Source organism: Leptodactylus fuscus, chromosome 3 (assembly GCF_031893055.1).
Source record: "Leptodactylus fuscus isolate aLepFus1 chromosome 3, aLepFus1.hap2, whole genome shotgun sequence".
In the NCBI taxonomy this organism is placed as follows: domain Eukaryota; kingdom Metazoa; phylum Chordata; class Amphibia; order Anura; family Leptodactylidae; genus Leptodactylus; species Leptodactylus fuscus.
The window spans coordinates 53,091,812-53,111,184 of NC_134267.1; the positions used below are offsets into that span (position 1 = coordinate 53,091,812).

At 39.2% G+C, this 19,373-nt stretch overlaps 1 protein-coding gene across 1 annotated transcript in view; it reads right to left on the minus strand.

The window, feature by feature from the left end:
* CCDC85A (coiled-coil domain containing 85A) overlaps positions 1-19,373 on the minus strand; it is a 226,023-nt gene that overhangs the window by 162,482 nt on the left and 44,168 nt on the right. Inside the window, exon 2 of the mRNA XM_075267595.1 lies at positions 8,157-9,081. Within this exon, the coding sequence (XP_075123696.1) occupies positions 8,157-9,081 (925 nt within the window). The remainder of the gene's footprint in view (positions 1-8,156; positions 9,082-19,373) is intronic.

Consider the following 19,373-nt stretch of genomic DNA (forward strand, 5'->3'; position numbering starts at 1 on the left):
TAATTCTGATAAAAATTTGAATAAAAAGTGATCAAAGCAATAACATTTCCCGAAAATGGTAGAACAAAAAAGTACACCCGGCCCCGCAAAAAAAGACGCCCTATGCATCCCCGTACACTTACGTATAAAAAAGTTACGGCCGTCGGAATATGGCGACTTTTAGAAAAAAAAATTTTTAACACCGTTTTGGAATTTTTTTTAGGGGTCAAAATGTAAATAAAACCATATAAATTTGGTATCCCTGGAACTGTACCGAAACACAGAATATAGGGGACATGTCATTTTGGCTGCACAGTGAACGCCGTAAAACCAAAGCCCGTAAGAAAGTCGCAGAAATGCATTTTTTCTTCAAATCCACCCCATTCTGAATTTTTTTCCTGCTTCCCAGTACATTATATAGAATAATTAATGGTGGCATCATGAAGAAAAAATTGTCCCGCAAAAATTAAGACCTCATATGACTCTGGGAGCGGAGAAATAAAAAAGTTATGGGGTTTAGAAGGAGGGGAGTCAAAAACGAAAATCAAAAAATGCCATCGGCGGGAAGGGGTTAATTGAAATTTAAAATTTAAGATCGTGGATATTTCAAGAATGGAGGGTGATACAGAAAAACGATTTGCATATTCAAAATCAGCATGTTCAAATTGACTAAGATCGATTATTGTATACCAAGATATCCATGGAAAGTTTTTTTGTTGTTGTGTAGTGTATATAAGAAGCTACACATAGAAAACATGTCCTTCCTTATTATTTCTTACTATTCTACTCATAAATGCATAAACCTTGCATTCACACATGCCTCGGTGCCATGTGGCAGGTGTTATTAGTCACCAATTTTGGTTTTCTTTTCTTTCTAATAATTCCAGCTGGGGATGACAAGCTGATCTAAAACACTTTGATATCACACTATGACAGAGATATCAAAGCTTACCGTGAAACCAGAGATAAGAAACACATGATTTATAATAAACCACTTGGATAAAACACAGCTCTCCAGCACAGCAAGGTGTAAAGATACACGGTTATCTCGCACGGTTGTCACACACATCATACTGAAAAATTTGAATGCGATCACATTTGCATATTTCCATAATGCAACTTTAGCAGCTTTAGTAAGAAGAAAAATTGCAGACGCTTCTAAGAAAGTAATTTGCTCTTCTGTATTGATGAACTAAAAATATCTATTGAGCAGAAATTTGCTAAATTCATATTAAAAGACATAAAACGTAAAGTGGGAGGGGGGGGGGTCACCATGAGATCAAATGACCCAAATGAGGAGAAGGAACCCTGATTTATTAGATAGAGAGTAGAGATGACCGAACACTGTTCGGATCAGCCGATCCGAACAGCACGCTCCCATAGAAATGAATGGAAGCACCTGTGACGCCGGCCGGCCACCGGCAAAGTCAGCATCACAGATGCTTCCATTCATTTCTATGGGAGCGTGCTGTTTGGATCGGCTGATCCTAACAGTATTCGCTCATCTCTAACAGAGAGGACTAACTAAATAAGGTAATACTAGCTGAGGAATAGGTACAATACATGATGAAGTACAGTATATAGGACTGGAGTGCTTCTTTATAGGCCATTATGTGTTACAGTCGCAGTACATGATAATGTCTCATACTGTAAAAACTCTTGTCCCCATGGCATGCTCGGAATTACACCAGGTTATGATTTCTCTACATAGACCACTGCACATGCCACAGATTTTGCCAAGAACTCTCTTTCATAAAAGGTAATTCATGGTTTTCTGACTTAAACCCTGTTCACATTTACGTTGTGGTTTCTTTCATAAACATTGACAAAGTACTTCATACATTGATAAAAAAAAAAAGAGTGGCTAACGGACTTTGATGACTTGTAATGGCATCCATCGGGTTATGTTTTAACGCTTAGAATTTTAAAGCGTACAATAGCGATGCATGTAAGGGAGCGTTCACACTTGCGCCCATGTCCATCCTATTTCACAGAGAAAGTGGATAGGGGACGGATTCTCTGCAGTCTGTTTTAAAACCCATTCATTTTTTCACTTTTTTTTTGGCCAAACACAAAGAAACCGGTTTCCCCACGGAGAGGCTGCATACGGAAACCGGTGGTTTGCTTTTAAAACCCATTCAAATGATTAAGCTCTCTACTGTCAGGTGGGCGGCCTCTGTCTGTCTTCTCCAGCCCAGGTTGGCCAAACTAACAGTAGAGAGTCTGATTGTCATATTGGGGCTGAAACTATCACAAAATATAACTCAAGAATTTCACTGGAACTATCAAAAAATATTACTCAAGAATTTTAACAACTATTGAAGGATGCATAAAGTTGCAGTTAATGGAAGTGATGACATTTTTTTATGTACAAACAAGATAATACATTTTCTTTTGTAAGTCAACATTAGTTTTTTCTTAAACAGGCTACTACAAACAAGACTGGTTGGTTTTGTGTCTGTTAAGTGAAGGGTCGATTTGCAAGGACCTCAGAGATTGCAAGAACAAGGGTCTTGAGATTTTCACTTCAATGGAGCTGCCCCATGTCTACTGTTTGGCATGTCTATGGGAGTACAGAAGTTAGCTCAGTGATGTATTTGACTATCTTCATCAGTTCCATAAAGTTGAATGGAGTAGCACTGGAAATGCATGGCTATACTCCATTCAAAAGAAGTGACTTGGAATCCCAATTCTCATGATCAGTGGGGGTCCCAACAGTCATATACTTACCGTAAACTTATCTTTAATTATGTAAATAGGGGATAAGTCTTGTTTTTATAACCTCTGTTAAGAAATCTGTTGACCACCGTTTGCACTTTTGGAGGATTTTACCAAAAAATTCTCTCATCCTCAAGTTACTTATTCTGTTAAATGGAATAGGATATTGAAGGAATCTTACTCAAACAAAAATGGGGTATCATCACTCCTTGGGGAGAGATCAACATATCGGTGTGTGGAGACTTATTAAGCCTTTAGCACTCCACTTTGCAAGGGACTATGGGAAGATTATGCAAATCTGTCTTCCATGATGTAATTAGGAAGTCAGGTGCCTCAGTGTTGCAAACCAATAGAGGGCGCTCACTGGAATGTGCAAGCCTGTCTTCCCTGATGTAATTAGGAAGACAGAATCTCAGTGAACTAGCCCAATAAAGGCTGCTCCCTTTAACATCATGCTCGACCTTCCAAGAGGCCTTTGTTTTGCAATGATGCTGGGATTATTACCAGGTATAGTCTCTCAACCGAGGCTGACGAGATGCAATAACATCGAAACGGCCGTCCTCTATGGGTTTGCAACACTGAGGCACCTGACTTCCTAATTACATCATGGAAGACAGGTTTGCATATTCTTCCCATAGTCTCAAACAAAAATGTTCAGCGTTTTCTAGTTGATGATCTATAAGTGCTTTATTTAACAGGTAGAGATACCTTTAGTGTTAACTGCAACTATTAACTGTTAATGATCACATTTTAGCTTCAGCTAAGATTACAATTCGGAAAAAAAAAATCACCAGTAAAGGAACATAACACTTTGGAAAAACCTCACCACGTATAGGAGATACCAAGCTGCAGAAACTTCCTGATAATTATATGAGAGAACCAAAGGAAGTGCGAAGAACAGGAAACGATACAGATGACTGAGCTTAATTTACACATGCAAACCTAAGAAAATACTCATCTCTATTCAACTTTAACAAACTCCTGAGAATGACTTCAAAGTAAATGAAATATATTGTAACTAGACCTAAGGAAAAAGGCATAACGTCAAGCAACTTAGATAGGCACAAAGTAAATGCTATATTGGAAACCAGCGGTAAAGACGGATCATAGCATATGAAATGGTGAACTCCAACAGAGTTACCGCTCTATAAATGTAGAATATACCCTGTGCCTTTGCACAACCTGTCAATGGAGGTTGGTCCAAAATCTTCAAATACAAGTAAAAGAAACATCAACAAGTCAACCCACATGGCTTCATGAAAACAACACTCGCCTCCAACAGTGACCCTTTTTCTAATGAGCCAAAATGTGGTATGTTGACGTCATTCCTTCACATAGATTTGGTATCATGAGATAATTTTTTTTTTTTCACGGCAATGCCACCTGTCAAAGATTAGGATATACTAGAAAGTGAATAGAAGTTTTTGAATCTGGTGGGTTAGAAGCAAGAAAAATAAGCAAATATAAGAATCGGAGTAACTTTTACTTGGTCTTTATATGTAGTGGACAGAACCACAAAAACAATGTAAGAAAGGACAAATGGTGAACCATTGAAATGGTCAAGAGCAACCACGGCTTATTGATGCTAGTAGAGAGCAAAGTCTAGTGTATCTGGTAAGATCCCAAAGGTAATGTTGGATATGATAGAGGGAGATGATAGGACACGACTCATGCATTGTAGTAGCTGACCAGTCACAGTGTCCATGCTCACCCTATATACTACCAAAGTAGGCACATGAATAATACTGGATCATAGATGAATGGACAATGGTGAGATGATCTCATAAACAACATTTGCTTTACACCATGTGTTCAGTGAGGTGTGTGGGGAAAAATAGCGTCATGGAGCACTATGGAAATAAGGCAAGGTGAGGGAATCATTGTGATGCGTAGAGTAATGTCCTGTTTAAAATCTTTGGGTCTTAGCATTAATGTAGATTGTACTCTGACATGAACCACCTACTCAAATATTTTTGTAAACCAAGTGCACCTTTTATGTTTTTTTTAGCAGGATAATGCAATCTATCACACTGCAAAAATTCTTCAAGAATGACTTGAATTTTACAAAGAGTGTTGATTCAGTATTCAAATTGCCCAAATTATAATGTCATCAAACTTCTGTGGAACAGGATCCCTTCAAAAGTCTTGCATCTAAGCATCAGAAGATTAGAGATATTTCATCTAGGAGTACCTACTGTACACAATATGAGTTTATGTATGTTATTAAGGTAATAGCTGATTGCTGTATATCATTACAGTTCTACTGTTTATTATAGTACAATTAATCTAATTTAGTAAACCATTGAATCTAACACTGACTTTAATGTATTCGGCTGGGTCCACACTACCGTTTAATGTCCGTTGCTGTCTTCTGTCACAGGATGACAGCAACGGAGAACAGTCAAAAGACTGATTCTGTGTCCACTCCCATTCACACTAATGTAAAGAACATGATGGTCGCTATCTTCTCATGTTTGTTTCCTTTTGTAAAGTCGAAGATAAAGTCATGTATGTAGGTCTTTATTACAAAGGTAAACATAAATGACAGGAGATAGCATCCATCATGCTCTTTACATTAGTGTCAGTGAGAATGGACACAGAATCAGTCTGTGCCGTTCTCTGCAATAGTTTAATGTCCGTTGCTGTCATCTTATTATGGAAGACAGCAAACGATATTAAAGGGGTTGTCCACTTTCAGACCAATATGGCAGGGACCCACCTTAGATGCTAGATTAGTAATCCCTAGCTCATGTGGAGTTCCTTGGAAATACAGACAAGCATTCCCCGATATGCAACAGAATGAGTTAATATTTCTATAGTAACGATAACAAACTGTTTTAAGCCTGCCCTAAGACGACTGGCATTAGAAAGTCCTGGCCTGAATATAACATTTGAAAATTTGAGTATAAATTTGAAAATTTGAGCATAAAATTTGAAAATTCTTTATCAGCCTCAAGATCAGGATTCTTAGATGTAGGAATATGAACTGATTTTTCCAATGGTAATAACATTCTGAATCACTGCATTAAATTGCCAGTTCACAAAATTTTGGCTGATCTAGCAACAAATGTTCAATATTATCTATCATCATTAAATGTCATAAAACCCCTTGACAGGTACACTTTTCCGACTGCAAGTTCTGTTCCAATGTCAATGCTCACAATGAGGTATATACCACAAAACATACACATGTGCCAGCACAGCCTACTGGCAGAATCCACAAGTGGCATTATCTTCTCAGCATAAATTTCACATTGAAGAGATTGGATATGTTTTGAAACCATGACTGCTTTCTTCCACCAACAATGCCACACTTTTCTATGGATTGAGTCTGGTATTGTAGCTAAGTTCCATTGTAGTGAATTGGAATAAGCTGGAATAACAGATACAACCTTTAATAACATATAATAGACACTTTTACTCATCACCATAATTTAATGGGAGTCTCCCACCTCCTGCCCAAGCATATTCAACTACCAACACGTAACGGAGCATATCTAAGTGATAAACAACATACCTATGTTATGTATATGCAAATGAGGCAAGTGGTTCATAACAGTGGGAGAATGACCTCCCACTGGTATAGGCAGGAGATGGCAGGGGTCTGAGCGACAAGAGAGGGAGCTGATGGCCCACCACCAGTGCACCAATTTGCTCATTTGAATAACTTGTTGTACCCCAAATCTAAAAAAGTAATCTACATAACACTAATATGCTGTTTACCACTATTAGGGTCCATTCACACAGAGGAATTTTGTGCTGAATTTGGTGTGATATTTTTCCGCTCTTAAAAAAATGTCTGGCATTTTTTGACGCAATTTTTGGTGCGATGTGGTTTTTGGTGCTTTTTGTGGCACTTTTTTGACACATAGCATTTTTTTTGCACGGATTTGGGCAATTCCGGGCCATTTTCCGCCAACCATTGAAAGCGTTGGTTTTTAGAGGCGAATTCCGCCTGAAGGAAGCTTTTTTTTCCGCTAGCAGAAAAATTCTGTAAGTGGAAAAAAAGCTAGCAAAGCCCATTGAAGTAAATGGGAATCTTTATTTTCAGCGCTGATTCTGACGCAGATTCCGTGCCAAATTCAACACCAAATTCCTCCGTGTGAATGGATCCTAACATGGCGGTGACAGTCGAAAATGCTTGTGGGATGTGGTGAACTCCCTTTAATACACTGAGTTAATAAGAAGTTTGATCATTATGGGCCCCTTCACATGGCGTAAGCCCACCGCTCATTTAGACCCGTACACGCAAGCACTTCAAAACACATCCCATTCACTTCAATGGCTTTATGCGCGCTCCCATTGAAGTGAATGGGATGTGTTTTGAAGCACTCGCGAGTACGGGTCTAAATGAGTGGCGTGCTTACGCCATGTGAAAGGGCCCTTAGATTTGTGACCTCAAAATACACCTATATAGACACTTCCATAGGTGAATGTTTACTAGCATTTCCACCTAAAATAAAATTATTACTTGCAATTAAAAGTAACTTTTGTGTTTTCATACAAAGGCATATGGGACATAATTGTAGTATTGTCCCTAAATATTGATTCTAGGGGAGAATGGTGTGCTGTAGCAAGGCACTATAAGGCTGCACATGATGTTATATTTATTGGTATTTTTTTTTTTTACTTTTTGTGGAAATGCCTTTAACTAAGAGCTCATTGGCAATAAATCTCTGTAAGCCCAGTGAGCCGGAGGTGATTAATGATACAGATGATCTCTGTAAAGGCACCTGCTAACTCCGGTCCTCGATAAGGTAATGAATGTCCGCTGTAATCTGTGCATAAACAACAGCATCTGCCACAATTTGTGTATATATATATATATATATATATATATATATATATATATGATTCAATAATAGCAGTCTCGTCTAAATATTAGAATAAAAATAATCAAATATAGTCTAAAATATTTGCAATAAATTCTAATCAAACGTAAAGGAAACAAACAAAATTGTTTGTTTGCTTCCCTTTTTGTATTTTACCTCTAGTAAAAATAACTTTACATACACTGTATATATAACCATATGGAAAAACAATATATTCTCAATAAAAACAGCAACACACAAGGCAATAGCATATATGTCAATATTCATTACTAAAACACATAGAGAACTTGGTGATTCACCAAGTCAAGCTACTCATGTATGTTTATCAAAAGCAAAAAAAAAATAATTGTGAGATGTGTATGTGTTAAGATTTCATACTGGCCAGATATTGTATGTTCAGAATTGTCCCAGTACAAGTTACCAAAGCCTAAAAATGTTTAAGGCATGGTTGGCAGTACTTGTCCAATACTGATAATGAACGGCCATTATTAGAATACAGTTTGATTTAGGCTAAGACATGCATTCATGAAATGTTCACATGTATGTATCATGTATATTCTGGTTGTTTAACACATGCAGAAAACTCCATTTAAGAAAATGGGGATTTCAGTAGGCTTGTCCACCCACCATTCATTCCATTGTACACACTTCTGTGATGAGATGACATTTCATCTGCTACTTGTCTCCTTAAGGTGCCTTCCCTGCTGCTCCCACTCAAAAGTTTGAGATGTTCTGGGCTACCTCCAAAATGTCTGAGATGCTCAGGGCTACTGCCCCTTGCTTTTTGCAGATGTTCTGAGTTTCCACTTAATGTATGTTTTTGGAGATGATCTGGGCTGCCACTGCTGAGCTTTTGGTACTCTGGACTACAACCAGACCTATGCTTTTTAAAATGTTCAGGACTACTACTTAATATTTGTTTTTGTAGATTTTCTGGGCTACTACAAGAATGCCTTTGTGGCTCAGGACTACTTTTACCCACACTTTTATGATGCTCTGGACTGGCACTTTTCAGATGTTTCTGATGGTCAGGGCTTGCTGAACTCCTAGGCTTTTGAAGATGTTCCGGGCTGCCACTTCCAAGTTTCTGGTGTTCAGGACTTCCTTCACTTTTGACTTTTTGAAGGTGTTCAGGACTGTTGGTAGAATTTGGTTTATGATGGTCTGGACTATCTGTGCTACCTGCACTGGAAGTGCTACTTCCATCACCAACATCCCGTAGGAAAGTACTGGTTGTTGTATTCAACTGACAGAGGCTATTTTGACTGTCGATGGAACAGCGACTGCCGGCAACTCCAATTTTTTCGTCATCTAACAAAAAACAAAGTTCTTTCAGTTCAGTGTTCTCTTTTACCACTTCTTCTTGTCTAACTTCAAGCTCCTTTAATTTCTGCAAATATAAAGTAACCTCTTTTTGCATTATTCCTGATGTGTATCTTCCCAGTCTCTGCCATTCTCTTGAAATTCGTTTTCCTTTTTGTCTGTCATCATCCAAGAAGCAACATAGGTCTCTAAGTTCTTGGTTGTCTTCTTGCAGCTTCTGATTTACATCCTTAAACAAAAGGATATCTTGTATTAGTAAATGATCAAGTTAGGAAGTCAAACATTAGGAATTATACATATCATATTGCATACATATTAGCCAGAAGAAAATCCGCCAGCTTACTTTTGTACTTGAAAGAAATTGAATTTACAGAACCATCGTTGATGTGATATATTCAAAACCACTTGAACAAATTTAATATAGTTATAATATTTGATAACTTGATTCATAATTCTTTCTTCTGGTTTTCTAAAACAATTGCTAAATTTTGACATGACTGTAATAAGTTAACTGTGAAATCCATAAATTAACATATTGTGAGATCTAAAGCTGGCTGTATGTCTTACATAGTTGTCTGCTGAACACTCATTTGTCTGACAATTATTCTTTCCGATCTCCCCCATACATGTGCGTCCGTGACTCAACCAGGCTTGCATATGTTCTCAAGGGTGAGAGTAAGCTGCTGCTAAACACCTATGAAGGTGGCTAGAGATGGGCAAACTTGTATCAAGTCAGATTCCACCTGAATATTTCAAATTGTTAAATTTTTTAATAAAACCAAACAAATGGAGATTCGTCTCAAGTGTACTAAAATGGCTGTTGAAATAAATAAGTTCCAAAGAGCCCTAAGAGTATTCTACACTATGTTTTTCACTATTTTAAGTTGTTGGTTGGTTTGTACGATTGTTGTACCCATGTGAGATGAATGCAAATCCACCACACTTGCCTATGTTTGACAACCTGTATATTCTGAATGCGTACCCTGTAGTTTGTGATGAGCTGTAGTTGTATATACAGTAGTTGCACAATATATGCCGATTACAATATAATGTATGGACTAATGCCCGCAGTATTGCCCTTTGCTCACAAGAAGACACTATTTCCTCCCCTGCTGTTCCTCCACAGACTTTGGTTAGAGACTTGTTGGTAGGGGGAAGAGCTTCACAGGATGCTCTGGTGTGGCCATCTTAGTAGTTAGTTTTTCCTAGCATCTGTGAAAGGCTGGGAAAGGATCTGTCGCCACCCACGCTGGAGACCTTTTTGCCGGGACTGACTGCAGCATTGGATTGACAGAGATGACCTCTTCTATCCTCATTACTTTACATGGGAGAACATCGTGTAGGAGCAACAAAAGTCAGGCCTCATGAGGAGCCAGCCAAACTATTATTGGGTCGTCCTTCTTGTCTGTGACTTCACTGTATTCTTGGGAGACTACCCCTGTCATCTCCTTACACCTGAACCACCAAAACCAGAGACATGATAAATCTCAAGATATTCACCTATCTCTAATGGTGAATTTGCTTCCAGGAGAATAAAATGATTGGATATGTTTAAATTTAACATGTAGAAACATGGATATGTAAAATTCCCCACTGGGTAAACTTAACACACCCTGCAGTACGCTTTAAATTGCTTGCTGGTTACAACAAAATTGCCATATTCAAGTAACATTAATGTATTTGGTGTGGCCATCTTAAGTAAGCTACGTACTTAGCTAGATGTCTATTGCTTGACCTACATTTAAAGCCCTATCTACATGCTCTATTCAATGTAAGAATATTTATAAAGTGGATTACAAGATAAACGAAGTAGACAATTCTGTCATTGCTACCACCTTCTAAGACCTCTAACTATACTAGACTTTTTGATCTAGCACCGTATATACTTGAGTATAAGGGCTCGTTCACATCTGCGTCCGGGGTCTCCGCTTTCAGCTTTCTGTTTCTTACCCGAAACAGTGTTTTCTGCTCTCCGCATCGAAACCGTTTTTTCTTAACTGGACACAAAGTCGGACATGCAGGACTTTGTGTCCGGTTAAAAAAAAGAACGCACAAAATGCTCACCAGCGCTCAGGGCCGACACGGTCTGTCTGTTTCCATCTTCTGTCTGCAGAAGACGGAAACCCGACAGATGGAGATCGGGTGCAAATGTGAATGAGCCGTAAGCTGACCCAAATATAAGCCGAGGCACCTAATTGTACCACAAAAACCTGGGAAAACTTATTGACTTGAGTATAAGCCATGGGGAAGGGGAATGCAGTAGCTACTGGAAAAATTAAAAAATTAAAATAGATACCAATAAAATTACATTACCTGATCACCGATCTTTACATTAAAAATGAATTGATAGGGCTGCAAATGCAGACACATATAGGACAGATATAGGATACATATAGTACTTGCTCCATAAGTTGCAGCTCTTCAATTTGGCCCAGACACACAGCTGCAAAAGCGACGGTATCTATGTGTACGGGCCCATTGAAATGTAATAGTCCACAATTTTATCCACCATTGTAGATAAAAAGTCTGGTCATGTGTATTACAGTCTAGTAACTCCATGTGCCTCAGGTTAATAGCAGTTAACCCCATCATGTCCCTCACATTAACCCCCTGTGTGCCTCACGTAAGAGTTACTGATATGTGGGACATATGGAGGTAATAATTAGGTATCTTCATAATTAAGGTCCTTTATTAGTACCCCCATGTGTCTCACATATTAGTAACCCTTATATGGGGCACACAGGGGTTAATATGAGGGACATTATGGGTTTAACTGCTATTAATGTGAGGCACATGGAGTTACTAAAACTAAATTAATAACCCCAAATGCCTGACATTAATAGGCAGAGTAACTCCTGTATGTACCTGTGTGTTTTACTTTCACTTTACTGTATGAGCTCTCCTGGATGCAGACACAGGAGCAGGGACTTGACGCCTCCCCGGGTTTCATCTCTCTTGGTAGTGTCCTATATCATTACTGTAACAACCACTGAAGGACACTCTCCCTTCACTTAATTTATGCAGGTCCTTGCAGTCCTGTGCTGCGTGCCTCATTTTGCCAATACAAATGCATTGGTTAAGGGATTGATCAGGACAGTGAGGGGGATGATCGGAGCCTCTGACCAATGCATTTATATTAACAAAATGGGGATTAATAGTTAGGTCTCGGGGCCCACCGGGAGATTCACCGATTCCCCAGTGGGCCAGTCTGATCCTGAGTTAAACCTTGACGTGCGTATAAGCCGAGGGGGTGCTTTTTCAGCATAAAAACTGTGCTGAAAAAGTTGGCTTATACTCTTTACTATATATTGTAAATGAAAAAATGTCCACCTTTGGATTTAGTTTCTTACAGTGCTCCCTTCCCTGGGTCCTTCACAGACCTTGACACATCTAATTTACTACATGTAGTGGCATTTCAAGTTTTTTGCCACACAAATGTTGGAATGTTTCTAAAGAAGACATGTTTTAGATATCCAATGTCACAAGCATTCTCATCTTCATTTTCTAAGTAATAAGAAAGGCCAGCTTTAGCCATGCACAGAGAAGACATTTCTAATAAAGTATTCTAAGTATTCCTATCCTATCATTTATAATGTTGTGACATATCCCTGTGTAGTCTCTGCTCAGTGGGTGGTCATGAGCCACTCTGCAAGGAAAAGCTTTGAAGGGTCTTCAGCATTTCATAAATATATCATTTACATTACATAAAAAACTGAACACATTGTCTATGTACATAAAACTCACATTCTCAAGATCTTTCACACTGGTTATTTCAGATAACATTCGGCATCTAAAACTCTATCATTCTGTTACTCATATGGACTGTCACTTTTTATGATTTTCTACGTTGCTGACCCTATTATATATTGATACTAGCATTACCCGCGACTTCCTGCCCTGCCCTCACTCCCTGTGAGAGTCTCCTTCTATGCGGCCCCAGCCTCCCCCGTGCACCCGTCCTCCTTCCCCCTTGCATGCGCGGCAGCACCGAGGCAGTTTCCCCGCCGTGCCACAACCAAGGGCGCCACTCCCATCCATGCACAGCAGCCGGAATGTTCTTGCCTTGAAAGAACATTGTAACGATTAACATGGATTTAGGTCTATATGCAGTTTGTGTCCATTTTGCACAAGTGAGAACCATCAGTCCACCTTCTTGTACTTTTGTTATTTGTGTGCCTGTGTCTGTGCTTTTTCATCCATTATTATCTATTTTTCAGAAACCTGTAGGAGGTCCATTCTCCCCTCTACAATCTATTCTGAATGTAGCGGCGAGGCTCATCTATCAGGCTAGATGCTACAGCGATGCCTCCGGTCTGTGCCAGTCGCTACATTGGCTGCCTATTCATTATAGAATAAAATCTAAAGTTATCACCCTCATCCACAAGGCTCTCCATAATGCTGCACCTCCCTACATTTCCTCCTTCATCTCTGTCTACTGCCCAACCCTTGCTCTTTGTTCACTCAATGATCTAAGAGTTACATCCTCTATTGTCAGAACCTCCCAAGCTCATATACAAGACTTCTCCTGAGTTGCACCAATTCTCTAGAATGGTCTACCCCGGACAATCAGATTAACTCCCAATTTCTACAGCTTTAAGTGCAAACTAAAGACACATCTTGTCAGACAAGCCTATCACAATTCCTAATGTAAACCCTTTTGTACTGTAATTAGAATCCCTAAAATGAAGAGCCCTCAGTCCCAGTGTGTGAATTGACTTTCTTTTGTAATGTATTTTTTTGTCTGTACTTGAACCCTACAAATTGTACAGAGCTGCGGAATATGTTGATGCTATATAAATAAATTTTATTATTATTATTATTATTATTATTATTATTATTATTTTGATCCAACCCCCAAAAAATCACATGACTGCATAAATGCATTCTTTTGCATCTTTCCACTGCTCCCTGACAACAATGGACCGAACAAGGAAGGTATCTATGTGCTGTTGATATGAGTGGTCTTTCCAAAAGTTAAAAAAAAAAAAATATGTAGAAAATACAAGAAATCTGAGTACACATATGCTGTTAATGGAAAACATGGATAGCACATGGACAGAAATCAACGATATGTGAATGAAATCTAATATGTGTATGACTGTATCGGCAAAACAATTGTTCACCAATCGGAACCAATGGATCATCAGTTGTTTAGCGGGTACCAAATATTTCAGTGTTTTAGGGTATCTCTAAAAATTGCATATTACATAAGATGAAAGGTTTCAGAATCTAACTGTTAATAATATCAAACAGCAACTTGAATGTCGTCTTAATAAATAACCTCGGTTAAACAGCATAGCACAATATGTTTAGTCTCAATGGATCATTGGCTATAGGAAAAATACTAAGATGAGTGCGGCTTTGCACAAATTTACTGCGTATAATAAAAAACTCAGTCGGAAAACATTTTTCAGGAGTGAATGAGCTGCATCATAAAAGACTTAAGGGCTTTAATAATACTGATGGAAAACTTCCAACACCGAAAGACACAAAAAAAGAATATAAATTTAGATGAAAGGGTAATACAGTACCATACATTGAGAGCAGACAGATTTATATTAAACGATTCAGTGGGAATAATATTTTATTTTTATCTTTATATTCTTTCTGACTAGATAACAAATGAAAGCACATTTAGAGGCTCAAAGGAATTCTCGGGATTAAAATGTTCACATTTAAGATATCTATGGCAAATAATTATCTTCCAAAACTTACTTAACTATCGGCTCTGTTCACAAAAAGTGAATAATTACTAAGTGGGATCCAAGTTATCAGTCATTTCTAATGAGTTAATGCATGAGGAGATATCACAGGGCTTTTCGATGACACTCTACATAGCTTAGCCTATAATTATAACTGCAAGTTATTATATCTTTGCTAATTGCTTTATTTTCTTTTTTCTTAGTTTTACGATGATGACTGTCCACTAATAAATCCCAAAATTCAATGTGGAAAATTTTGGGACAGAAAGGTAAAGAAAAAGTGAGATAATCATTGAGTGCCTCAATGTTGGTACCTAAGTGATCAGCTGTAATCTGCAGAAGGTCGGGTTTTCCAAAACTGACAATATAAGTTAATCAAAGCATTACAAGGTCATTACGTGGTCATCAATGGCCCTAACTGTCCACGTAAATGCACAAATCTGTCAGTTCTTCCAGAAAGAGAAAGAATATACTGATGCTTAGCTCACACCTTCGTTCAGGTTTCCGTTCTTTGGGTGCACTTGGGGAGCCAAAAAAGGAAAACCCAATCTCCTTAAAAAATGATTACCCGAAGATCGCATAGACTATAATGGGATCTGCCGGTTTTCTTCCTTCTTTTCACATTTCCCAAACGGAGACTAGGTGCAGAAGTGAACCCGGCCTTGGAAAATGGAAAATGGATTTTTCTAACATTAAAGATTTATGGATGTTTTTAAAATTGGGTTGATATTAGAGATGAGCGACCGGGGACGGAGGTTTCCGTCCAGTTAGCTAGGGGTTAGATTCTGGGTAGGCAGGGACAGGCTAAGATAGGAAGGAGAAGACAACCAACAGCTCTTATAAGAGCTAAATTCCAGGGAGAAGCTTGTCAGTGTAACGTGGCACTGACGGGCTCAATCGCCGCAACCCAGCTTTCCCAGGATCCTGAATGGAATACACTGTCAGTGTATTCCCGTATACCCGATATATACCCCCGATACCCGTTCCAACGGTGTGCCCCCCCACCTTCACCCCAGAAATACACTGCAAGTCCCCTAGCAATAGAATTGGGGCTATATACACCCACTATTTTTGCTACTGCCATATAGTGCCATTGTCTGACTGGGAATTCAAAGAATATATTGGGGTTACGTGCACCCACAATTTTTGCTACTGGTATATAGTGCCATTGTCTGACTGGGAATTCAAAGAATATATTGGGGTTATAAATACCCTCATTTCTTGCTACTGGTATATAGTGCCATTGTCTGACTGGGAATTCAAAGAATATATTGGGGTTACAAATACCCTCATTTCTTGCTACTGCCATATAGTGCCAGTTTCTGACTGGTAATTCAAAGAATATATTGGGGTTATAAATACCCTCATTTCTTGCTACTGGTATATAGTGCCATTGTCTGACTTGGAATTCAAAGAATATATTGGGGTTACAAATACCCTCATTTCTTGCTACTGCCATATAGTGCCAGTTTCTGACTGGTAATTCAAAGAATATATTGGGGTTACGTGCACCCACAATTTTTGCTACTGGTATATAGTGCCATTGTCTGACTGGGAATTCAAAGAATATATTGGGGTTACGTGCACCCACAATTTTTGCTACTGGTATATAGTGCCATTGTCTGACTGGGAATTCAAAGAATATATTGGGGTTACAAATACCCTCATTTCTTGCTATTGCCATATAGTGCCAGTTTCTGACTGGTAATTCAAAGAATATATTGGGGTTACGTGCACCCACAATTTTTGCTACTGGTATATAGTGCCATTGTCTGACTGGGAATTCAAAGAATATATTGGGAATACAAATACCCTCATTTCTTGCTACTGCCATATAGTGCCTGTTTCTGACTGGTAATTCAAAGAGTATATTGGGGTTATAAATACCCTCATTTCTTGCTACTGGTATATAGTGCCATTGTCTGACTGGGAATTCAAAGAATATATTGGGGTTATAAATACCCTCATTTCTTGCTACTGGTATATAGTGCCATTGTCTGACTGGGAATTCAAAGAATATATTGGGGTTACAAATACCCTCATTTCTTGCTATTGCCATATAGTGCCAGTTTCTGACTGGTAATTCAAAGAATATATTGGGGTTACGTGCACCCACAATTTTTGCTACTGGTATATAGTGCCATTGTCTGACTGGGAATTCAAAGAATATATTGGGGTTATAAATACCCTCATTTCTTGCTACTGGTATATAGTGCCATTGTCTGACTGGGAATTCAAAGAATATATTGGGGTTATAAATACCCTCATTTCTTGCTACTGGTATATAGTGCCATTGTCTGACTGGGAATTCAAAGAATATATTGGGGTTACAAATACCCTCATTTCTTGCTACTGCCATATAGTGCCAGTTTCTGACTGGTAATTCAAAGAATATATTGGGGTTACGTGCACCCACAATTTTTGCTACTAGTATATAGTGCCATTGTCTGACTGGGAATTCAAAGAATATATTGGGGTTACAAATACCCTCATTTCTTGCTACTGGTATATAGTGCCATTGTCTGACTGGGAATTCAAAGAATATATTGGGGTTACAAATACCCTCATTTCTTGCTACTGCCATATAGTGCCTGTTTCTGACTGGTAATTCAAAGAATATATTGGGGTTATAAATACCCTCATTTCTTGCTACTGGTATATAGTGCCATTGTCTGACTGGGAATTCAAAGAATATATTGGGGTTATAAATACCCTCATTTCTTGCTACTGGTATGTAGTGCCATTGTCTGACTGGGAATTCAAAGAATATATTGGGGTTACAAATACCCTCATTTCTTGCTACTGCCATATAGTGCCAGTTTCTGACTGGTAATTCAAAGAATATATTGGGGTTACGTGCACCCACAATTTTTGCTACTGGTATATAGTGCCATTGTCTGACTGGGAATTCAAAGAATATATTGGGGTTATAAATACCCTCATTTCTTGCTACTGGTATATAGTGCCATTGTCTGACTGGGAATTCAAAGAATATATTGGGGTTACAAATACCCTCATTTCTTGCTACTGCCATATAGTGCCAGTTTCTGACTGGTAATTCAAAGAATATATTGGGGTTACGTGCACCCACAATTTTTTCTACTGGTATATAGTGCCATTGTCTGACTGGGAATTCAAAGAATATATTGGGGTTACAAATACCCTCATTTCTTGCTACTGGTATATAGTGCCATTGTCTGACTGGGAATTCAAAGAATATATTGGGGTTACAAATACCCTCATTTCTTGCTACTGGTATATAGTGCCATTGTCTGACTGGAAATTCAAAGAATATATTGGGGTTACAAATACCCTCATTTCTTGCTACTGCCATATAGTGCCAGTTTCTGACTGGTAATTCAAAGAATATATTGGGGTTACGTGCACCCACAATTTTTGCTACTGGTATATAGTGCCATTGTCTGACTGGGAATTCAAAGAATATATTGGGGTTACAAATACCCTTCATTTCTTGCTACTGGTATATAGTGCCATTGTCTGACTGGGAATTCAAAGAATATATTGGGGTTATAAATACCCTCATTTCTTGCTACTGCCATATAGTGTCAGTTTCTGACTGGTAATTCAAAGAATATATTGGGGTTATAAATACCCTCATTTCTTGCTACTGGTATATAGTGCCATTGTCTGACTGGGAATTCAAAGAATATATTGGGGTTATAAATACCCTCATTTCTTGCTACTGGTATATAGTGCCATTGTCTGACTGGGAATTCAAAGAATATATTGGGGTTACAAATACCCTCATTTCTTGCTACTGCCATGTAGTGCCAGTTTCTGACTGGTAATTCAAAGAATATATTGGGGTTATAAATACCCTCATTTCTTGCTACTGGTATATAGTGCCATTGTCTGACTGGGAATTCAAAGAATTTATTGGGGTTACGTGCACCCACAATTTTTGCTACTGGTATATAGTGCCAATTTCTAACTGGGAATTCAAAATGCGCAAGGCTCCCGGAAAGGGACGTGGACGAGGCCGTGGGCGAGGTCGGGGGAATGGTTCTGGGGAGCAAGGTAGCAGTGAAGCCACAGGGCGTCCCGAGCCTACTCCTGTGGGGCAGCAAGCATTGCGCCACTCCACAGTGCCAGGGTTGCTTGCCACATTAACTAAACTTCAGGGTACAAACCTTAGTAGGCCCGAGAACCAGGAACAGGTCTTGCAATGGCTGTCAGAGAACGCTTACAGCACATTGTCCAGCAGCCAGTCAGACTCTGCCTCCTCTCCTCCTATTACCCAACAGTCTTGTCTTCCTTCCTCCCAAAATTCCCAAGCTTCACAGAACAATAACCCCAACTGTCCCTGCTCCCCAGAGCTGTTCTCCGCTCCTTTCATTGTCCCTCAACCTGCCTCTCCACGTCACGATTCCACGAACCTAACAGAGGAGCATCTGTGTCCAGATGCTCAAACACTAGAGTCTCCTCCATCTCCGTTCGATTTGGTGGTGGATGACCAGCAACCCACCCTCATCGACGATGATGTGACACAGTTGCCGTCAGGGCATCCAGTTGACCGGCGCATTGTGCGGGAGGAGGAGATGAGACAGGAGTTGGAAGAGGAAGTGGTGGATGATGAGGACACTGACCCGACCTGGACAGGGGGGATGTCAAGCGGGGAAAGTAGTGTGGATGTTGAGGCAGGTGCAGCACCAAAAAGGGTAGCTAGAGGCAGAGGTCAGCAGCTTAGGCGAAGCCAGACCACACCCGGAATCTCCCAAGATGTTCCAGTTCGTACCCAGCCCCGAAAAACTCCCACCTCGAGGGCACGTTTCTCGAAGGTGTGGAGTTTTTTCAAGGA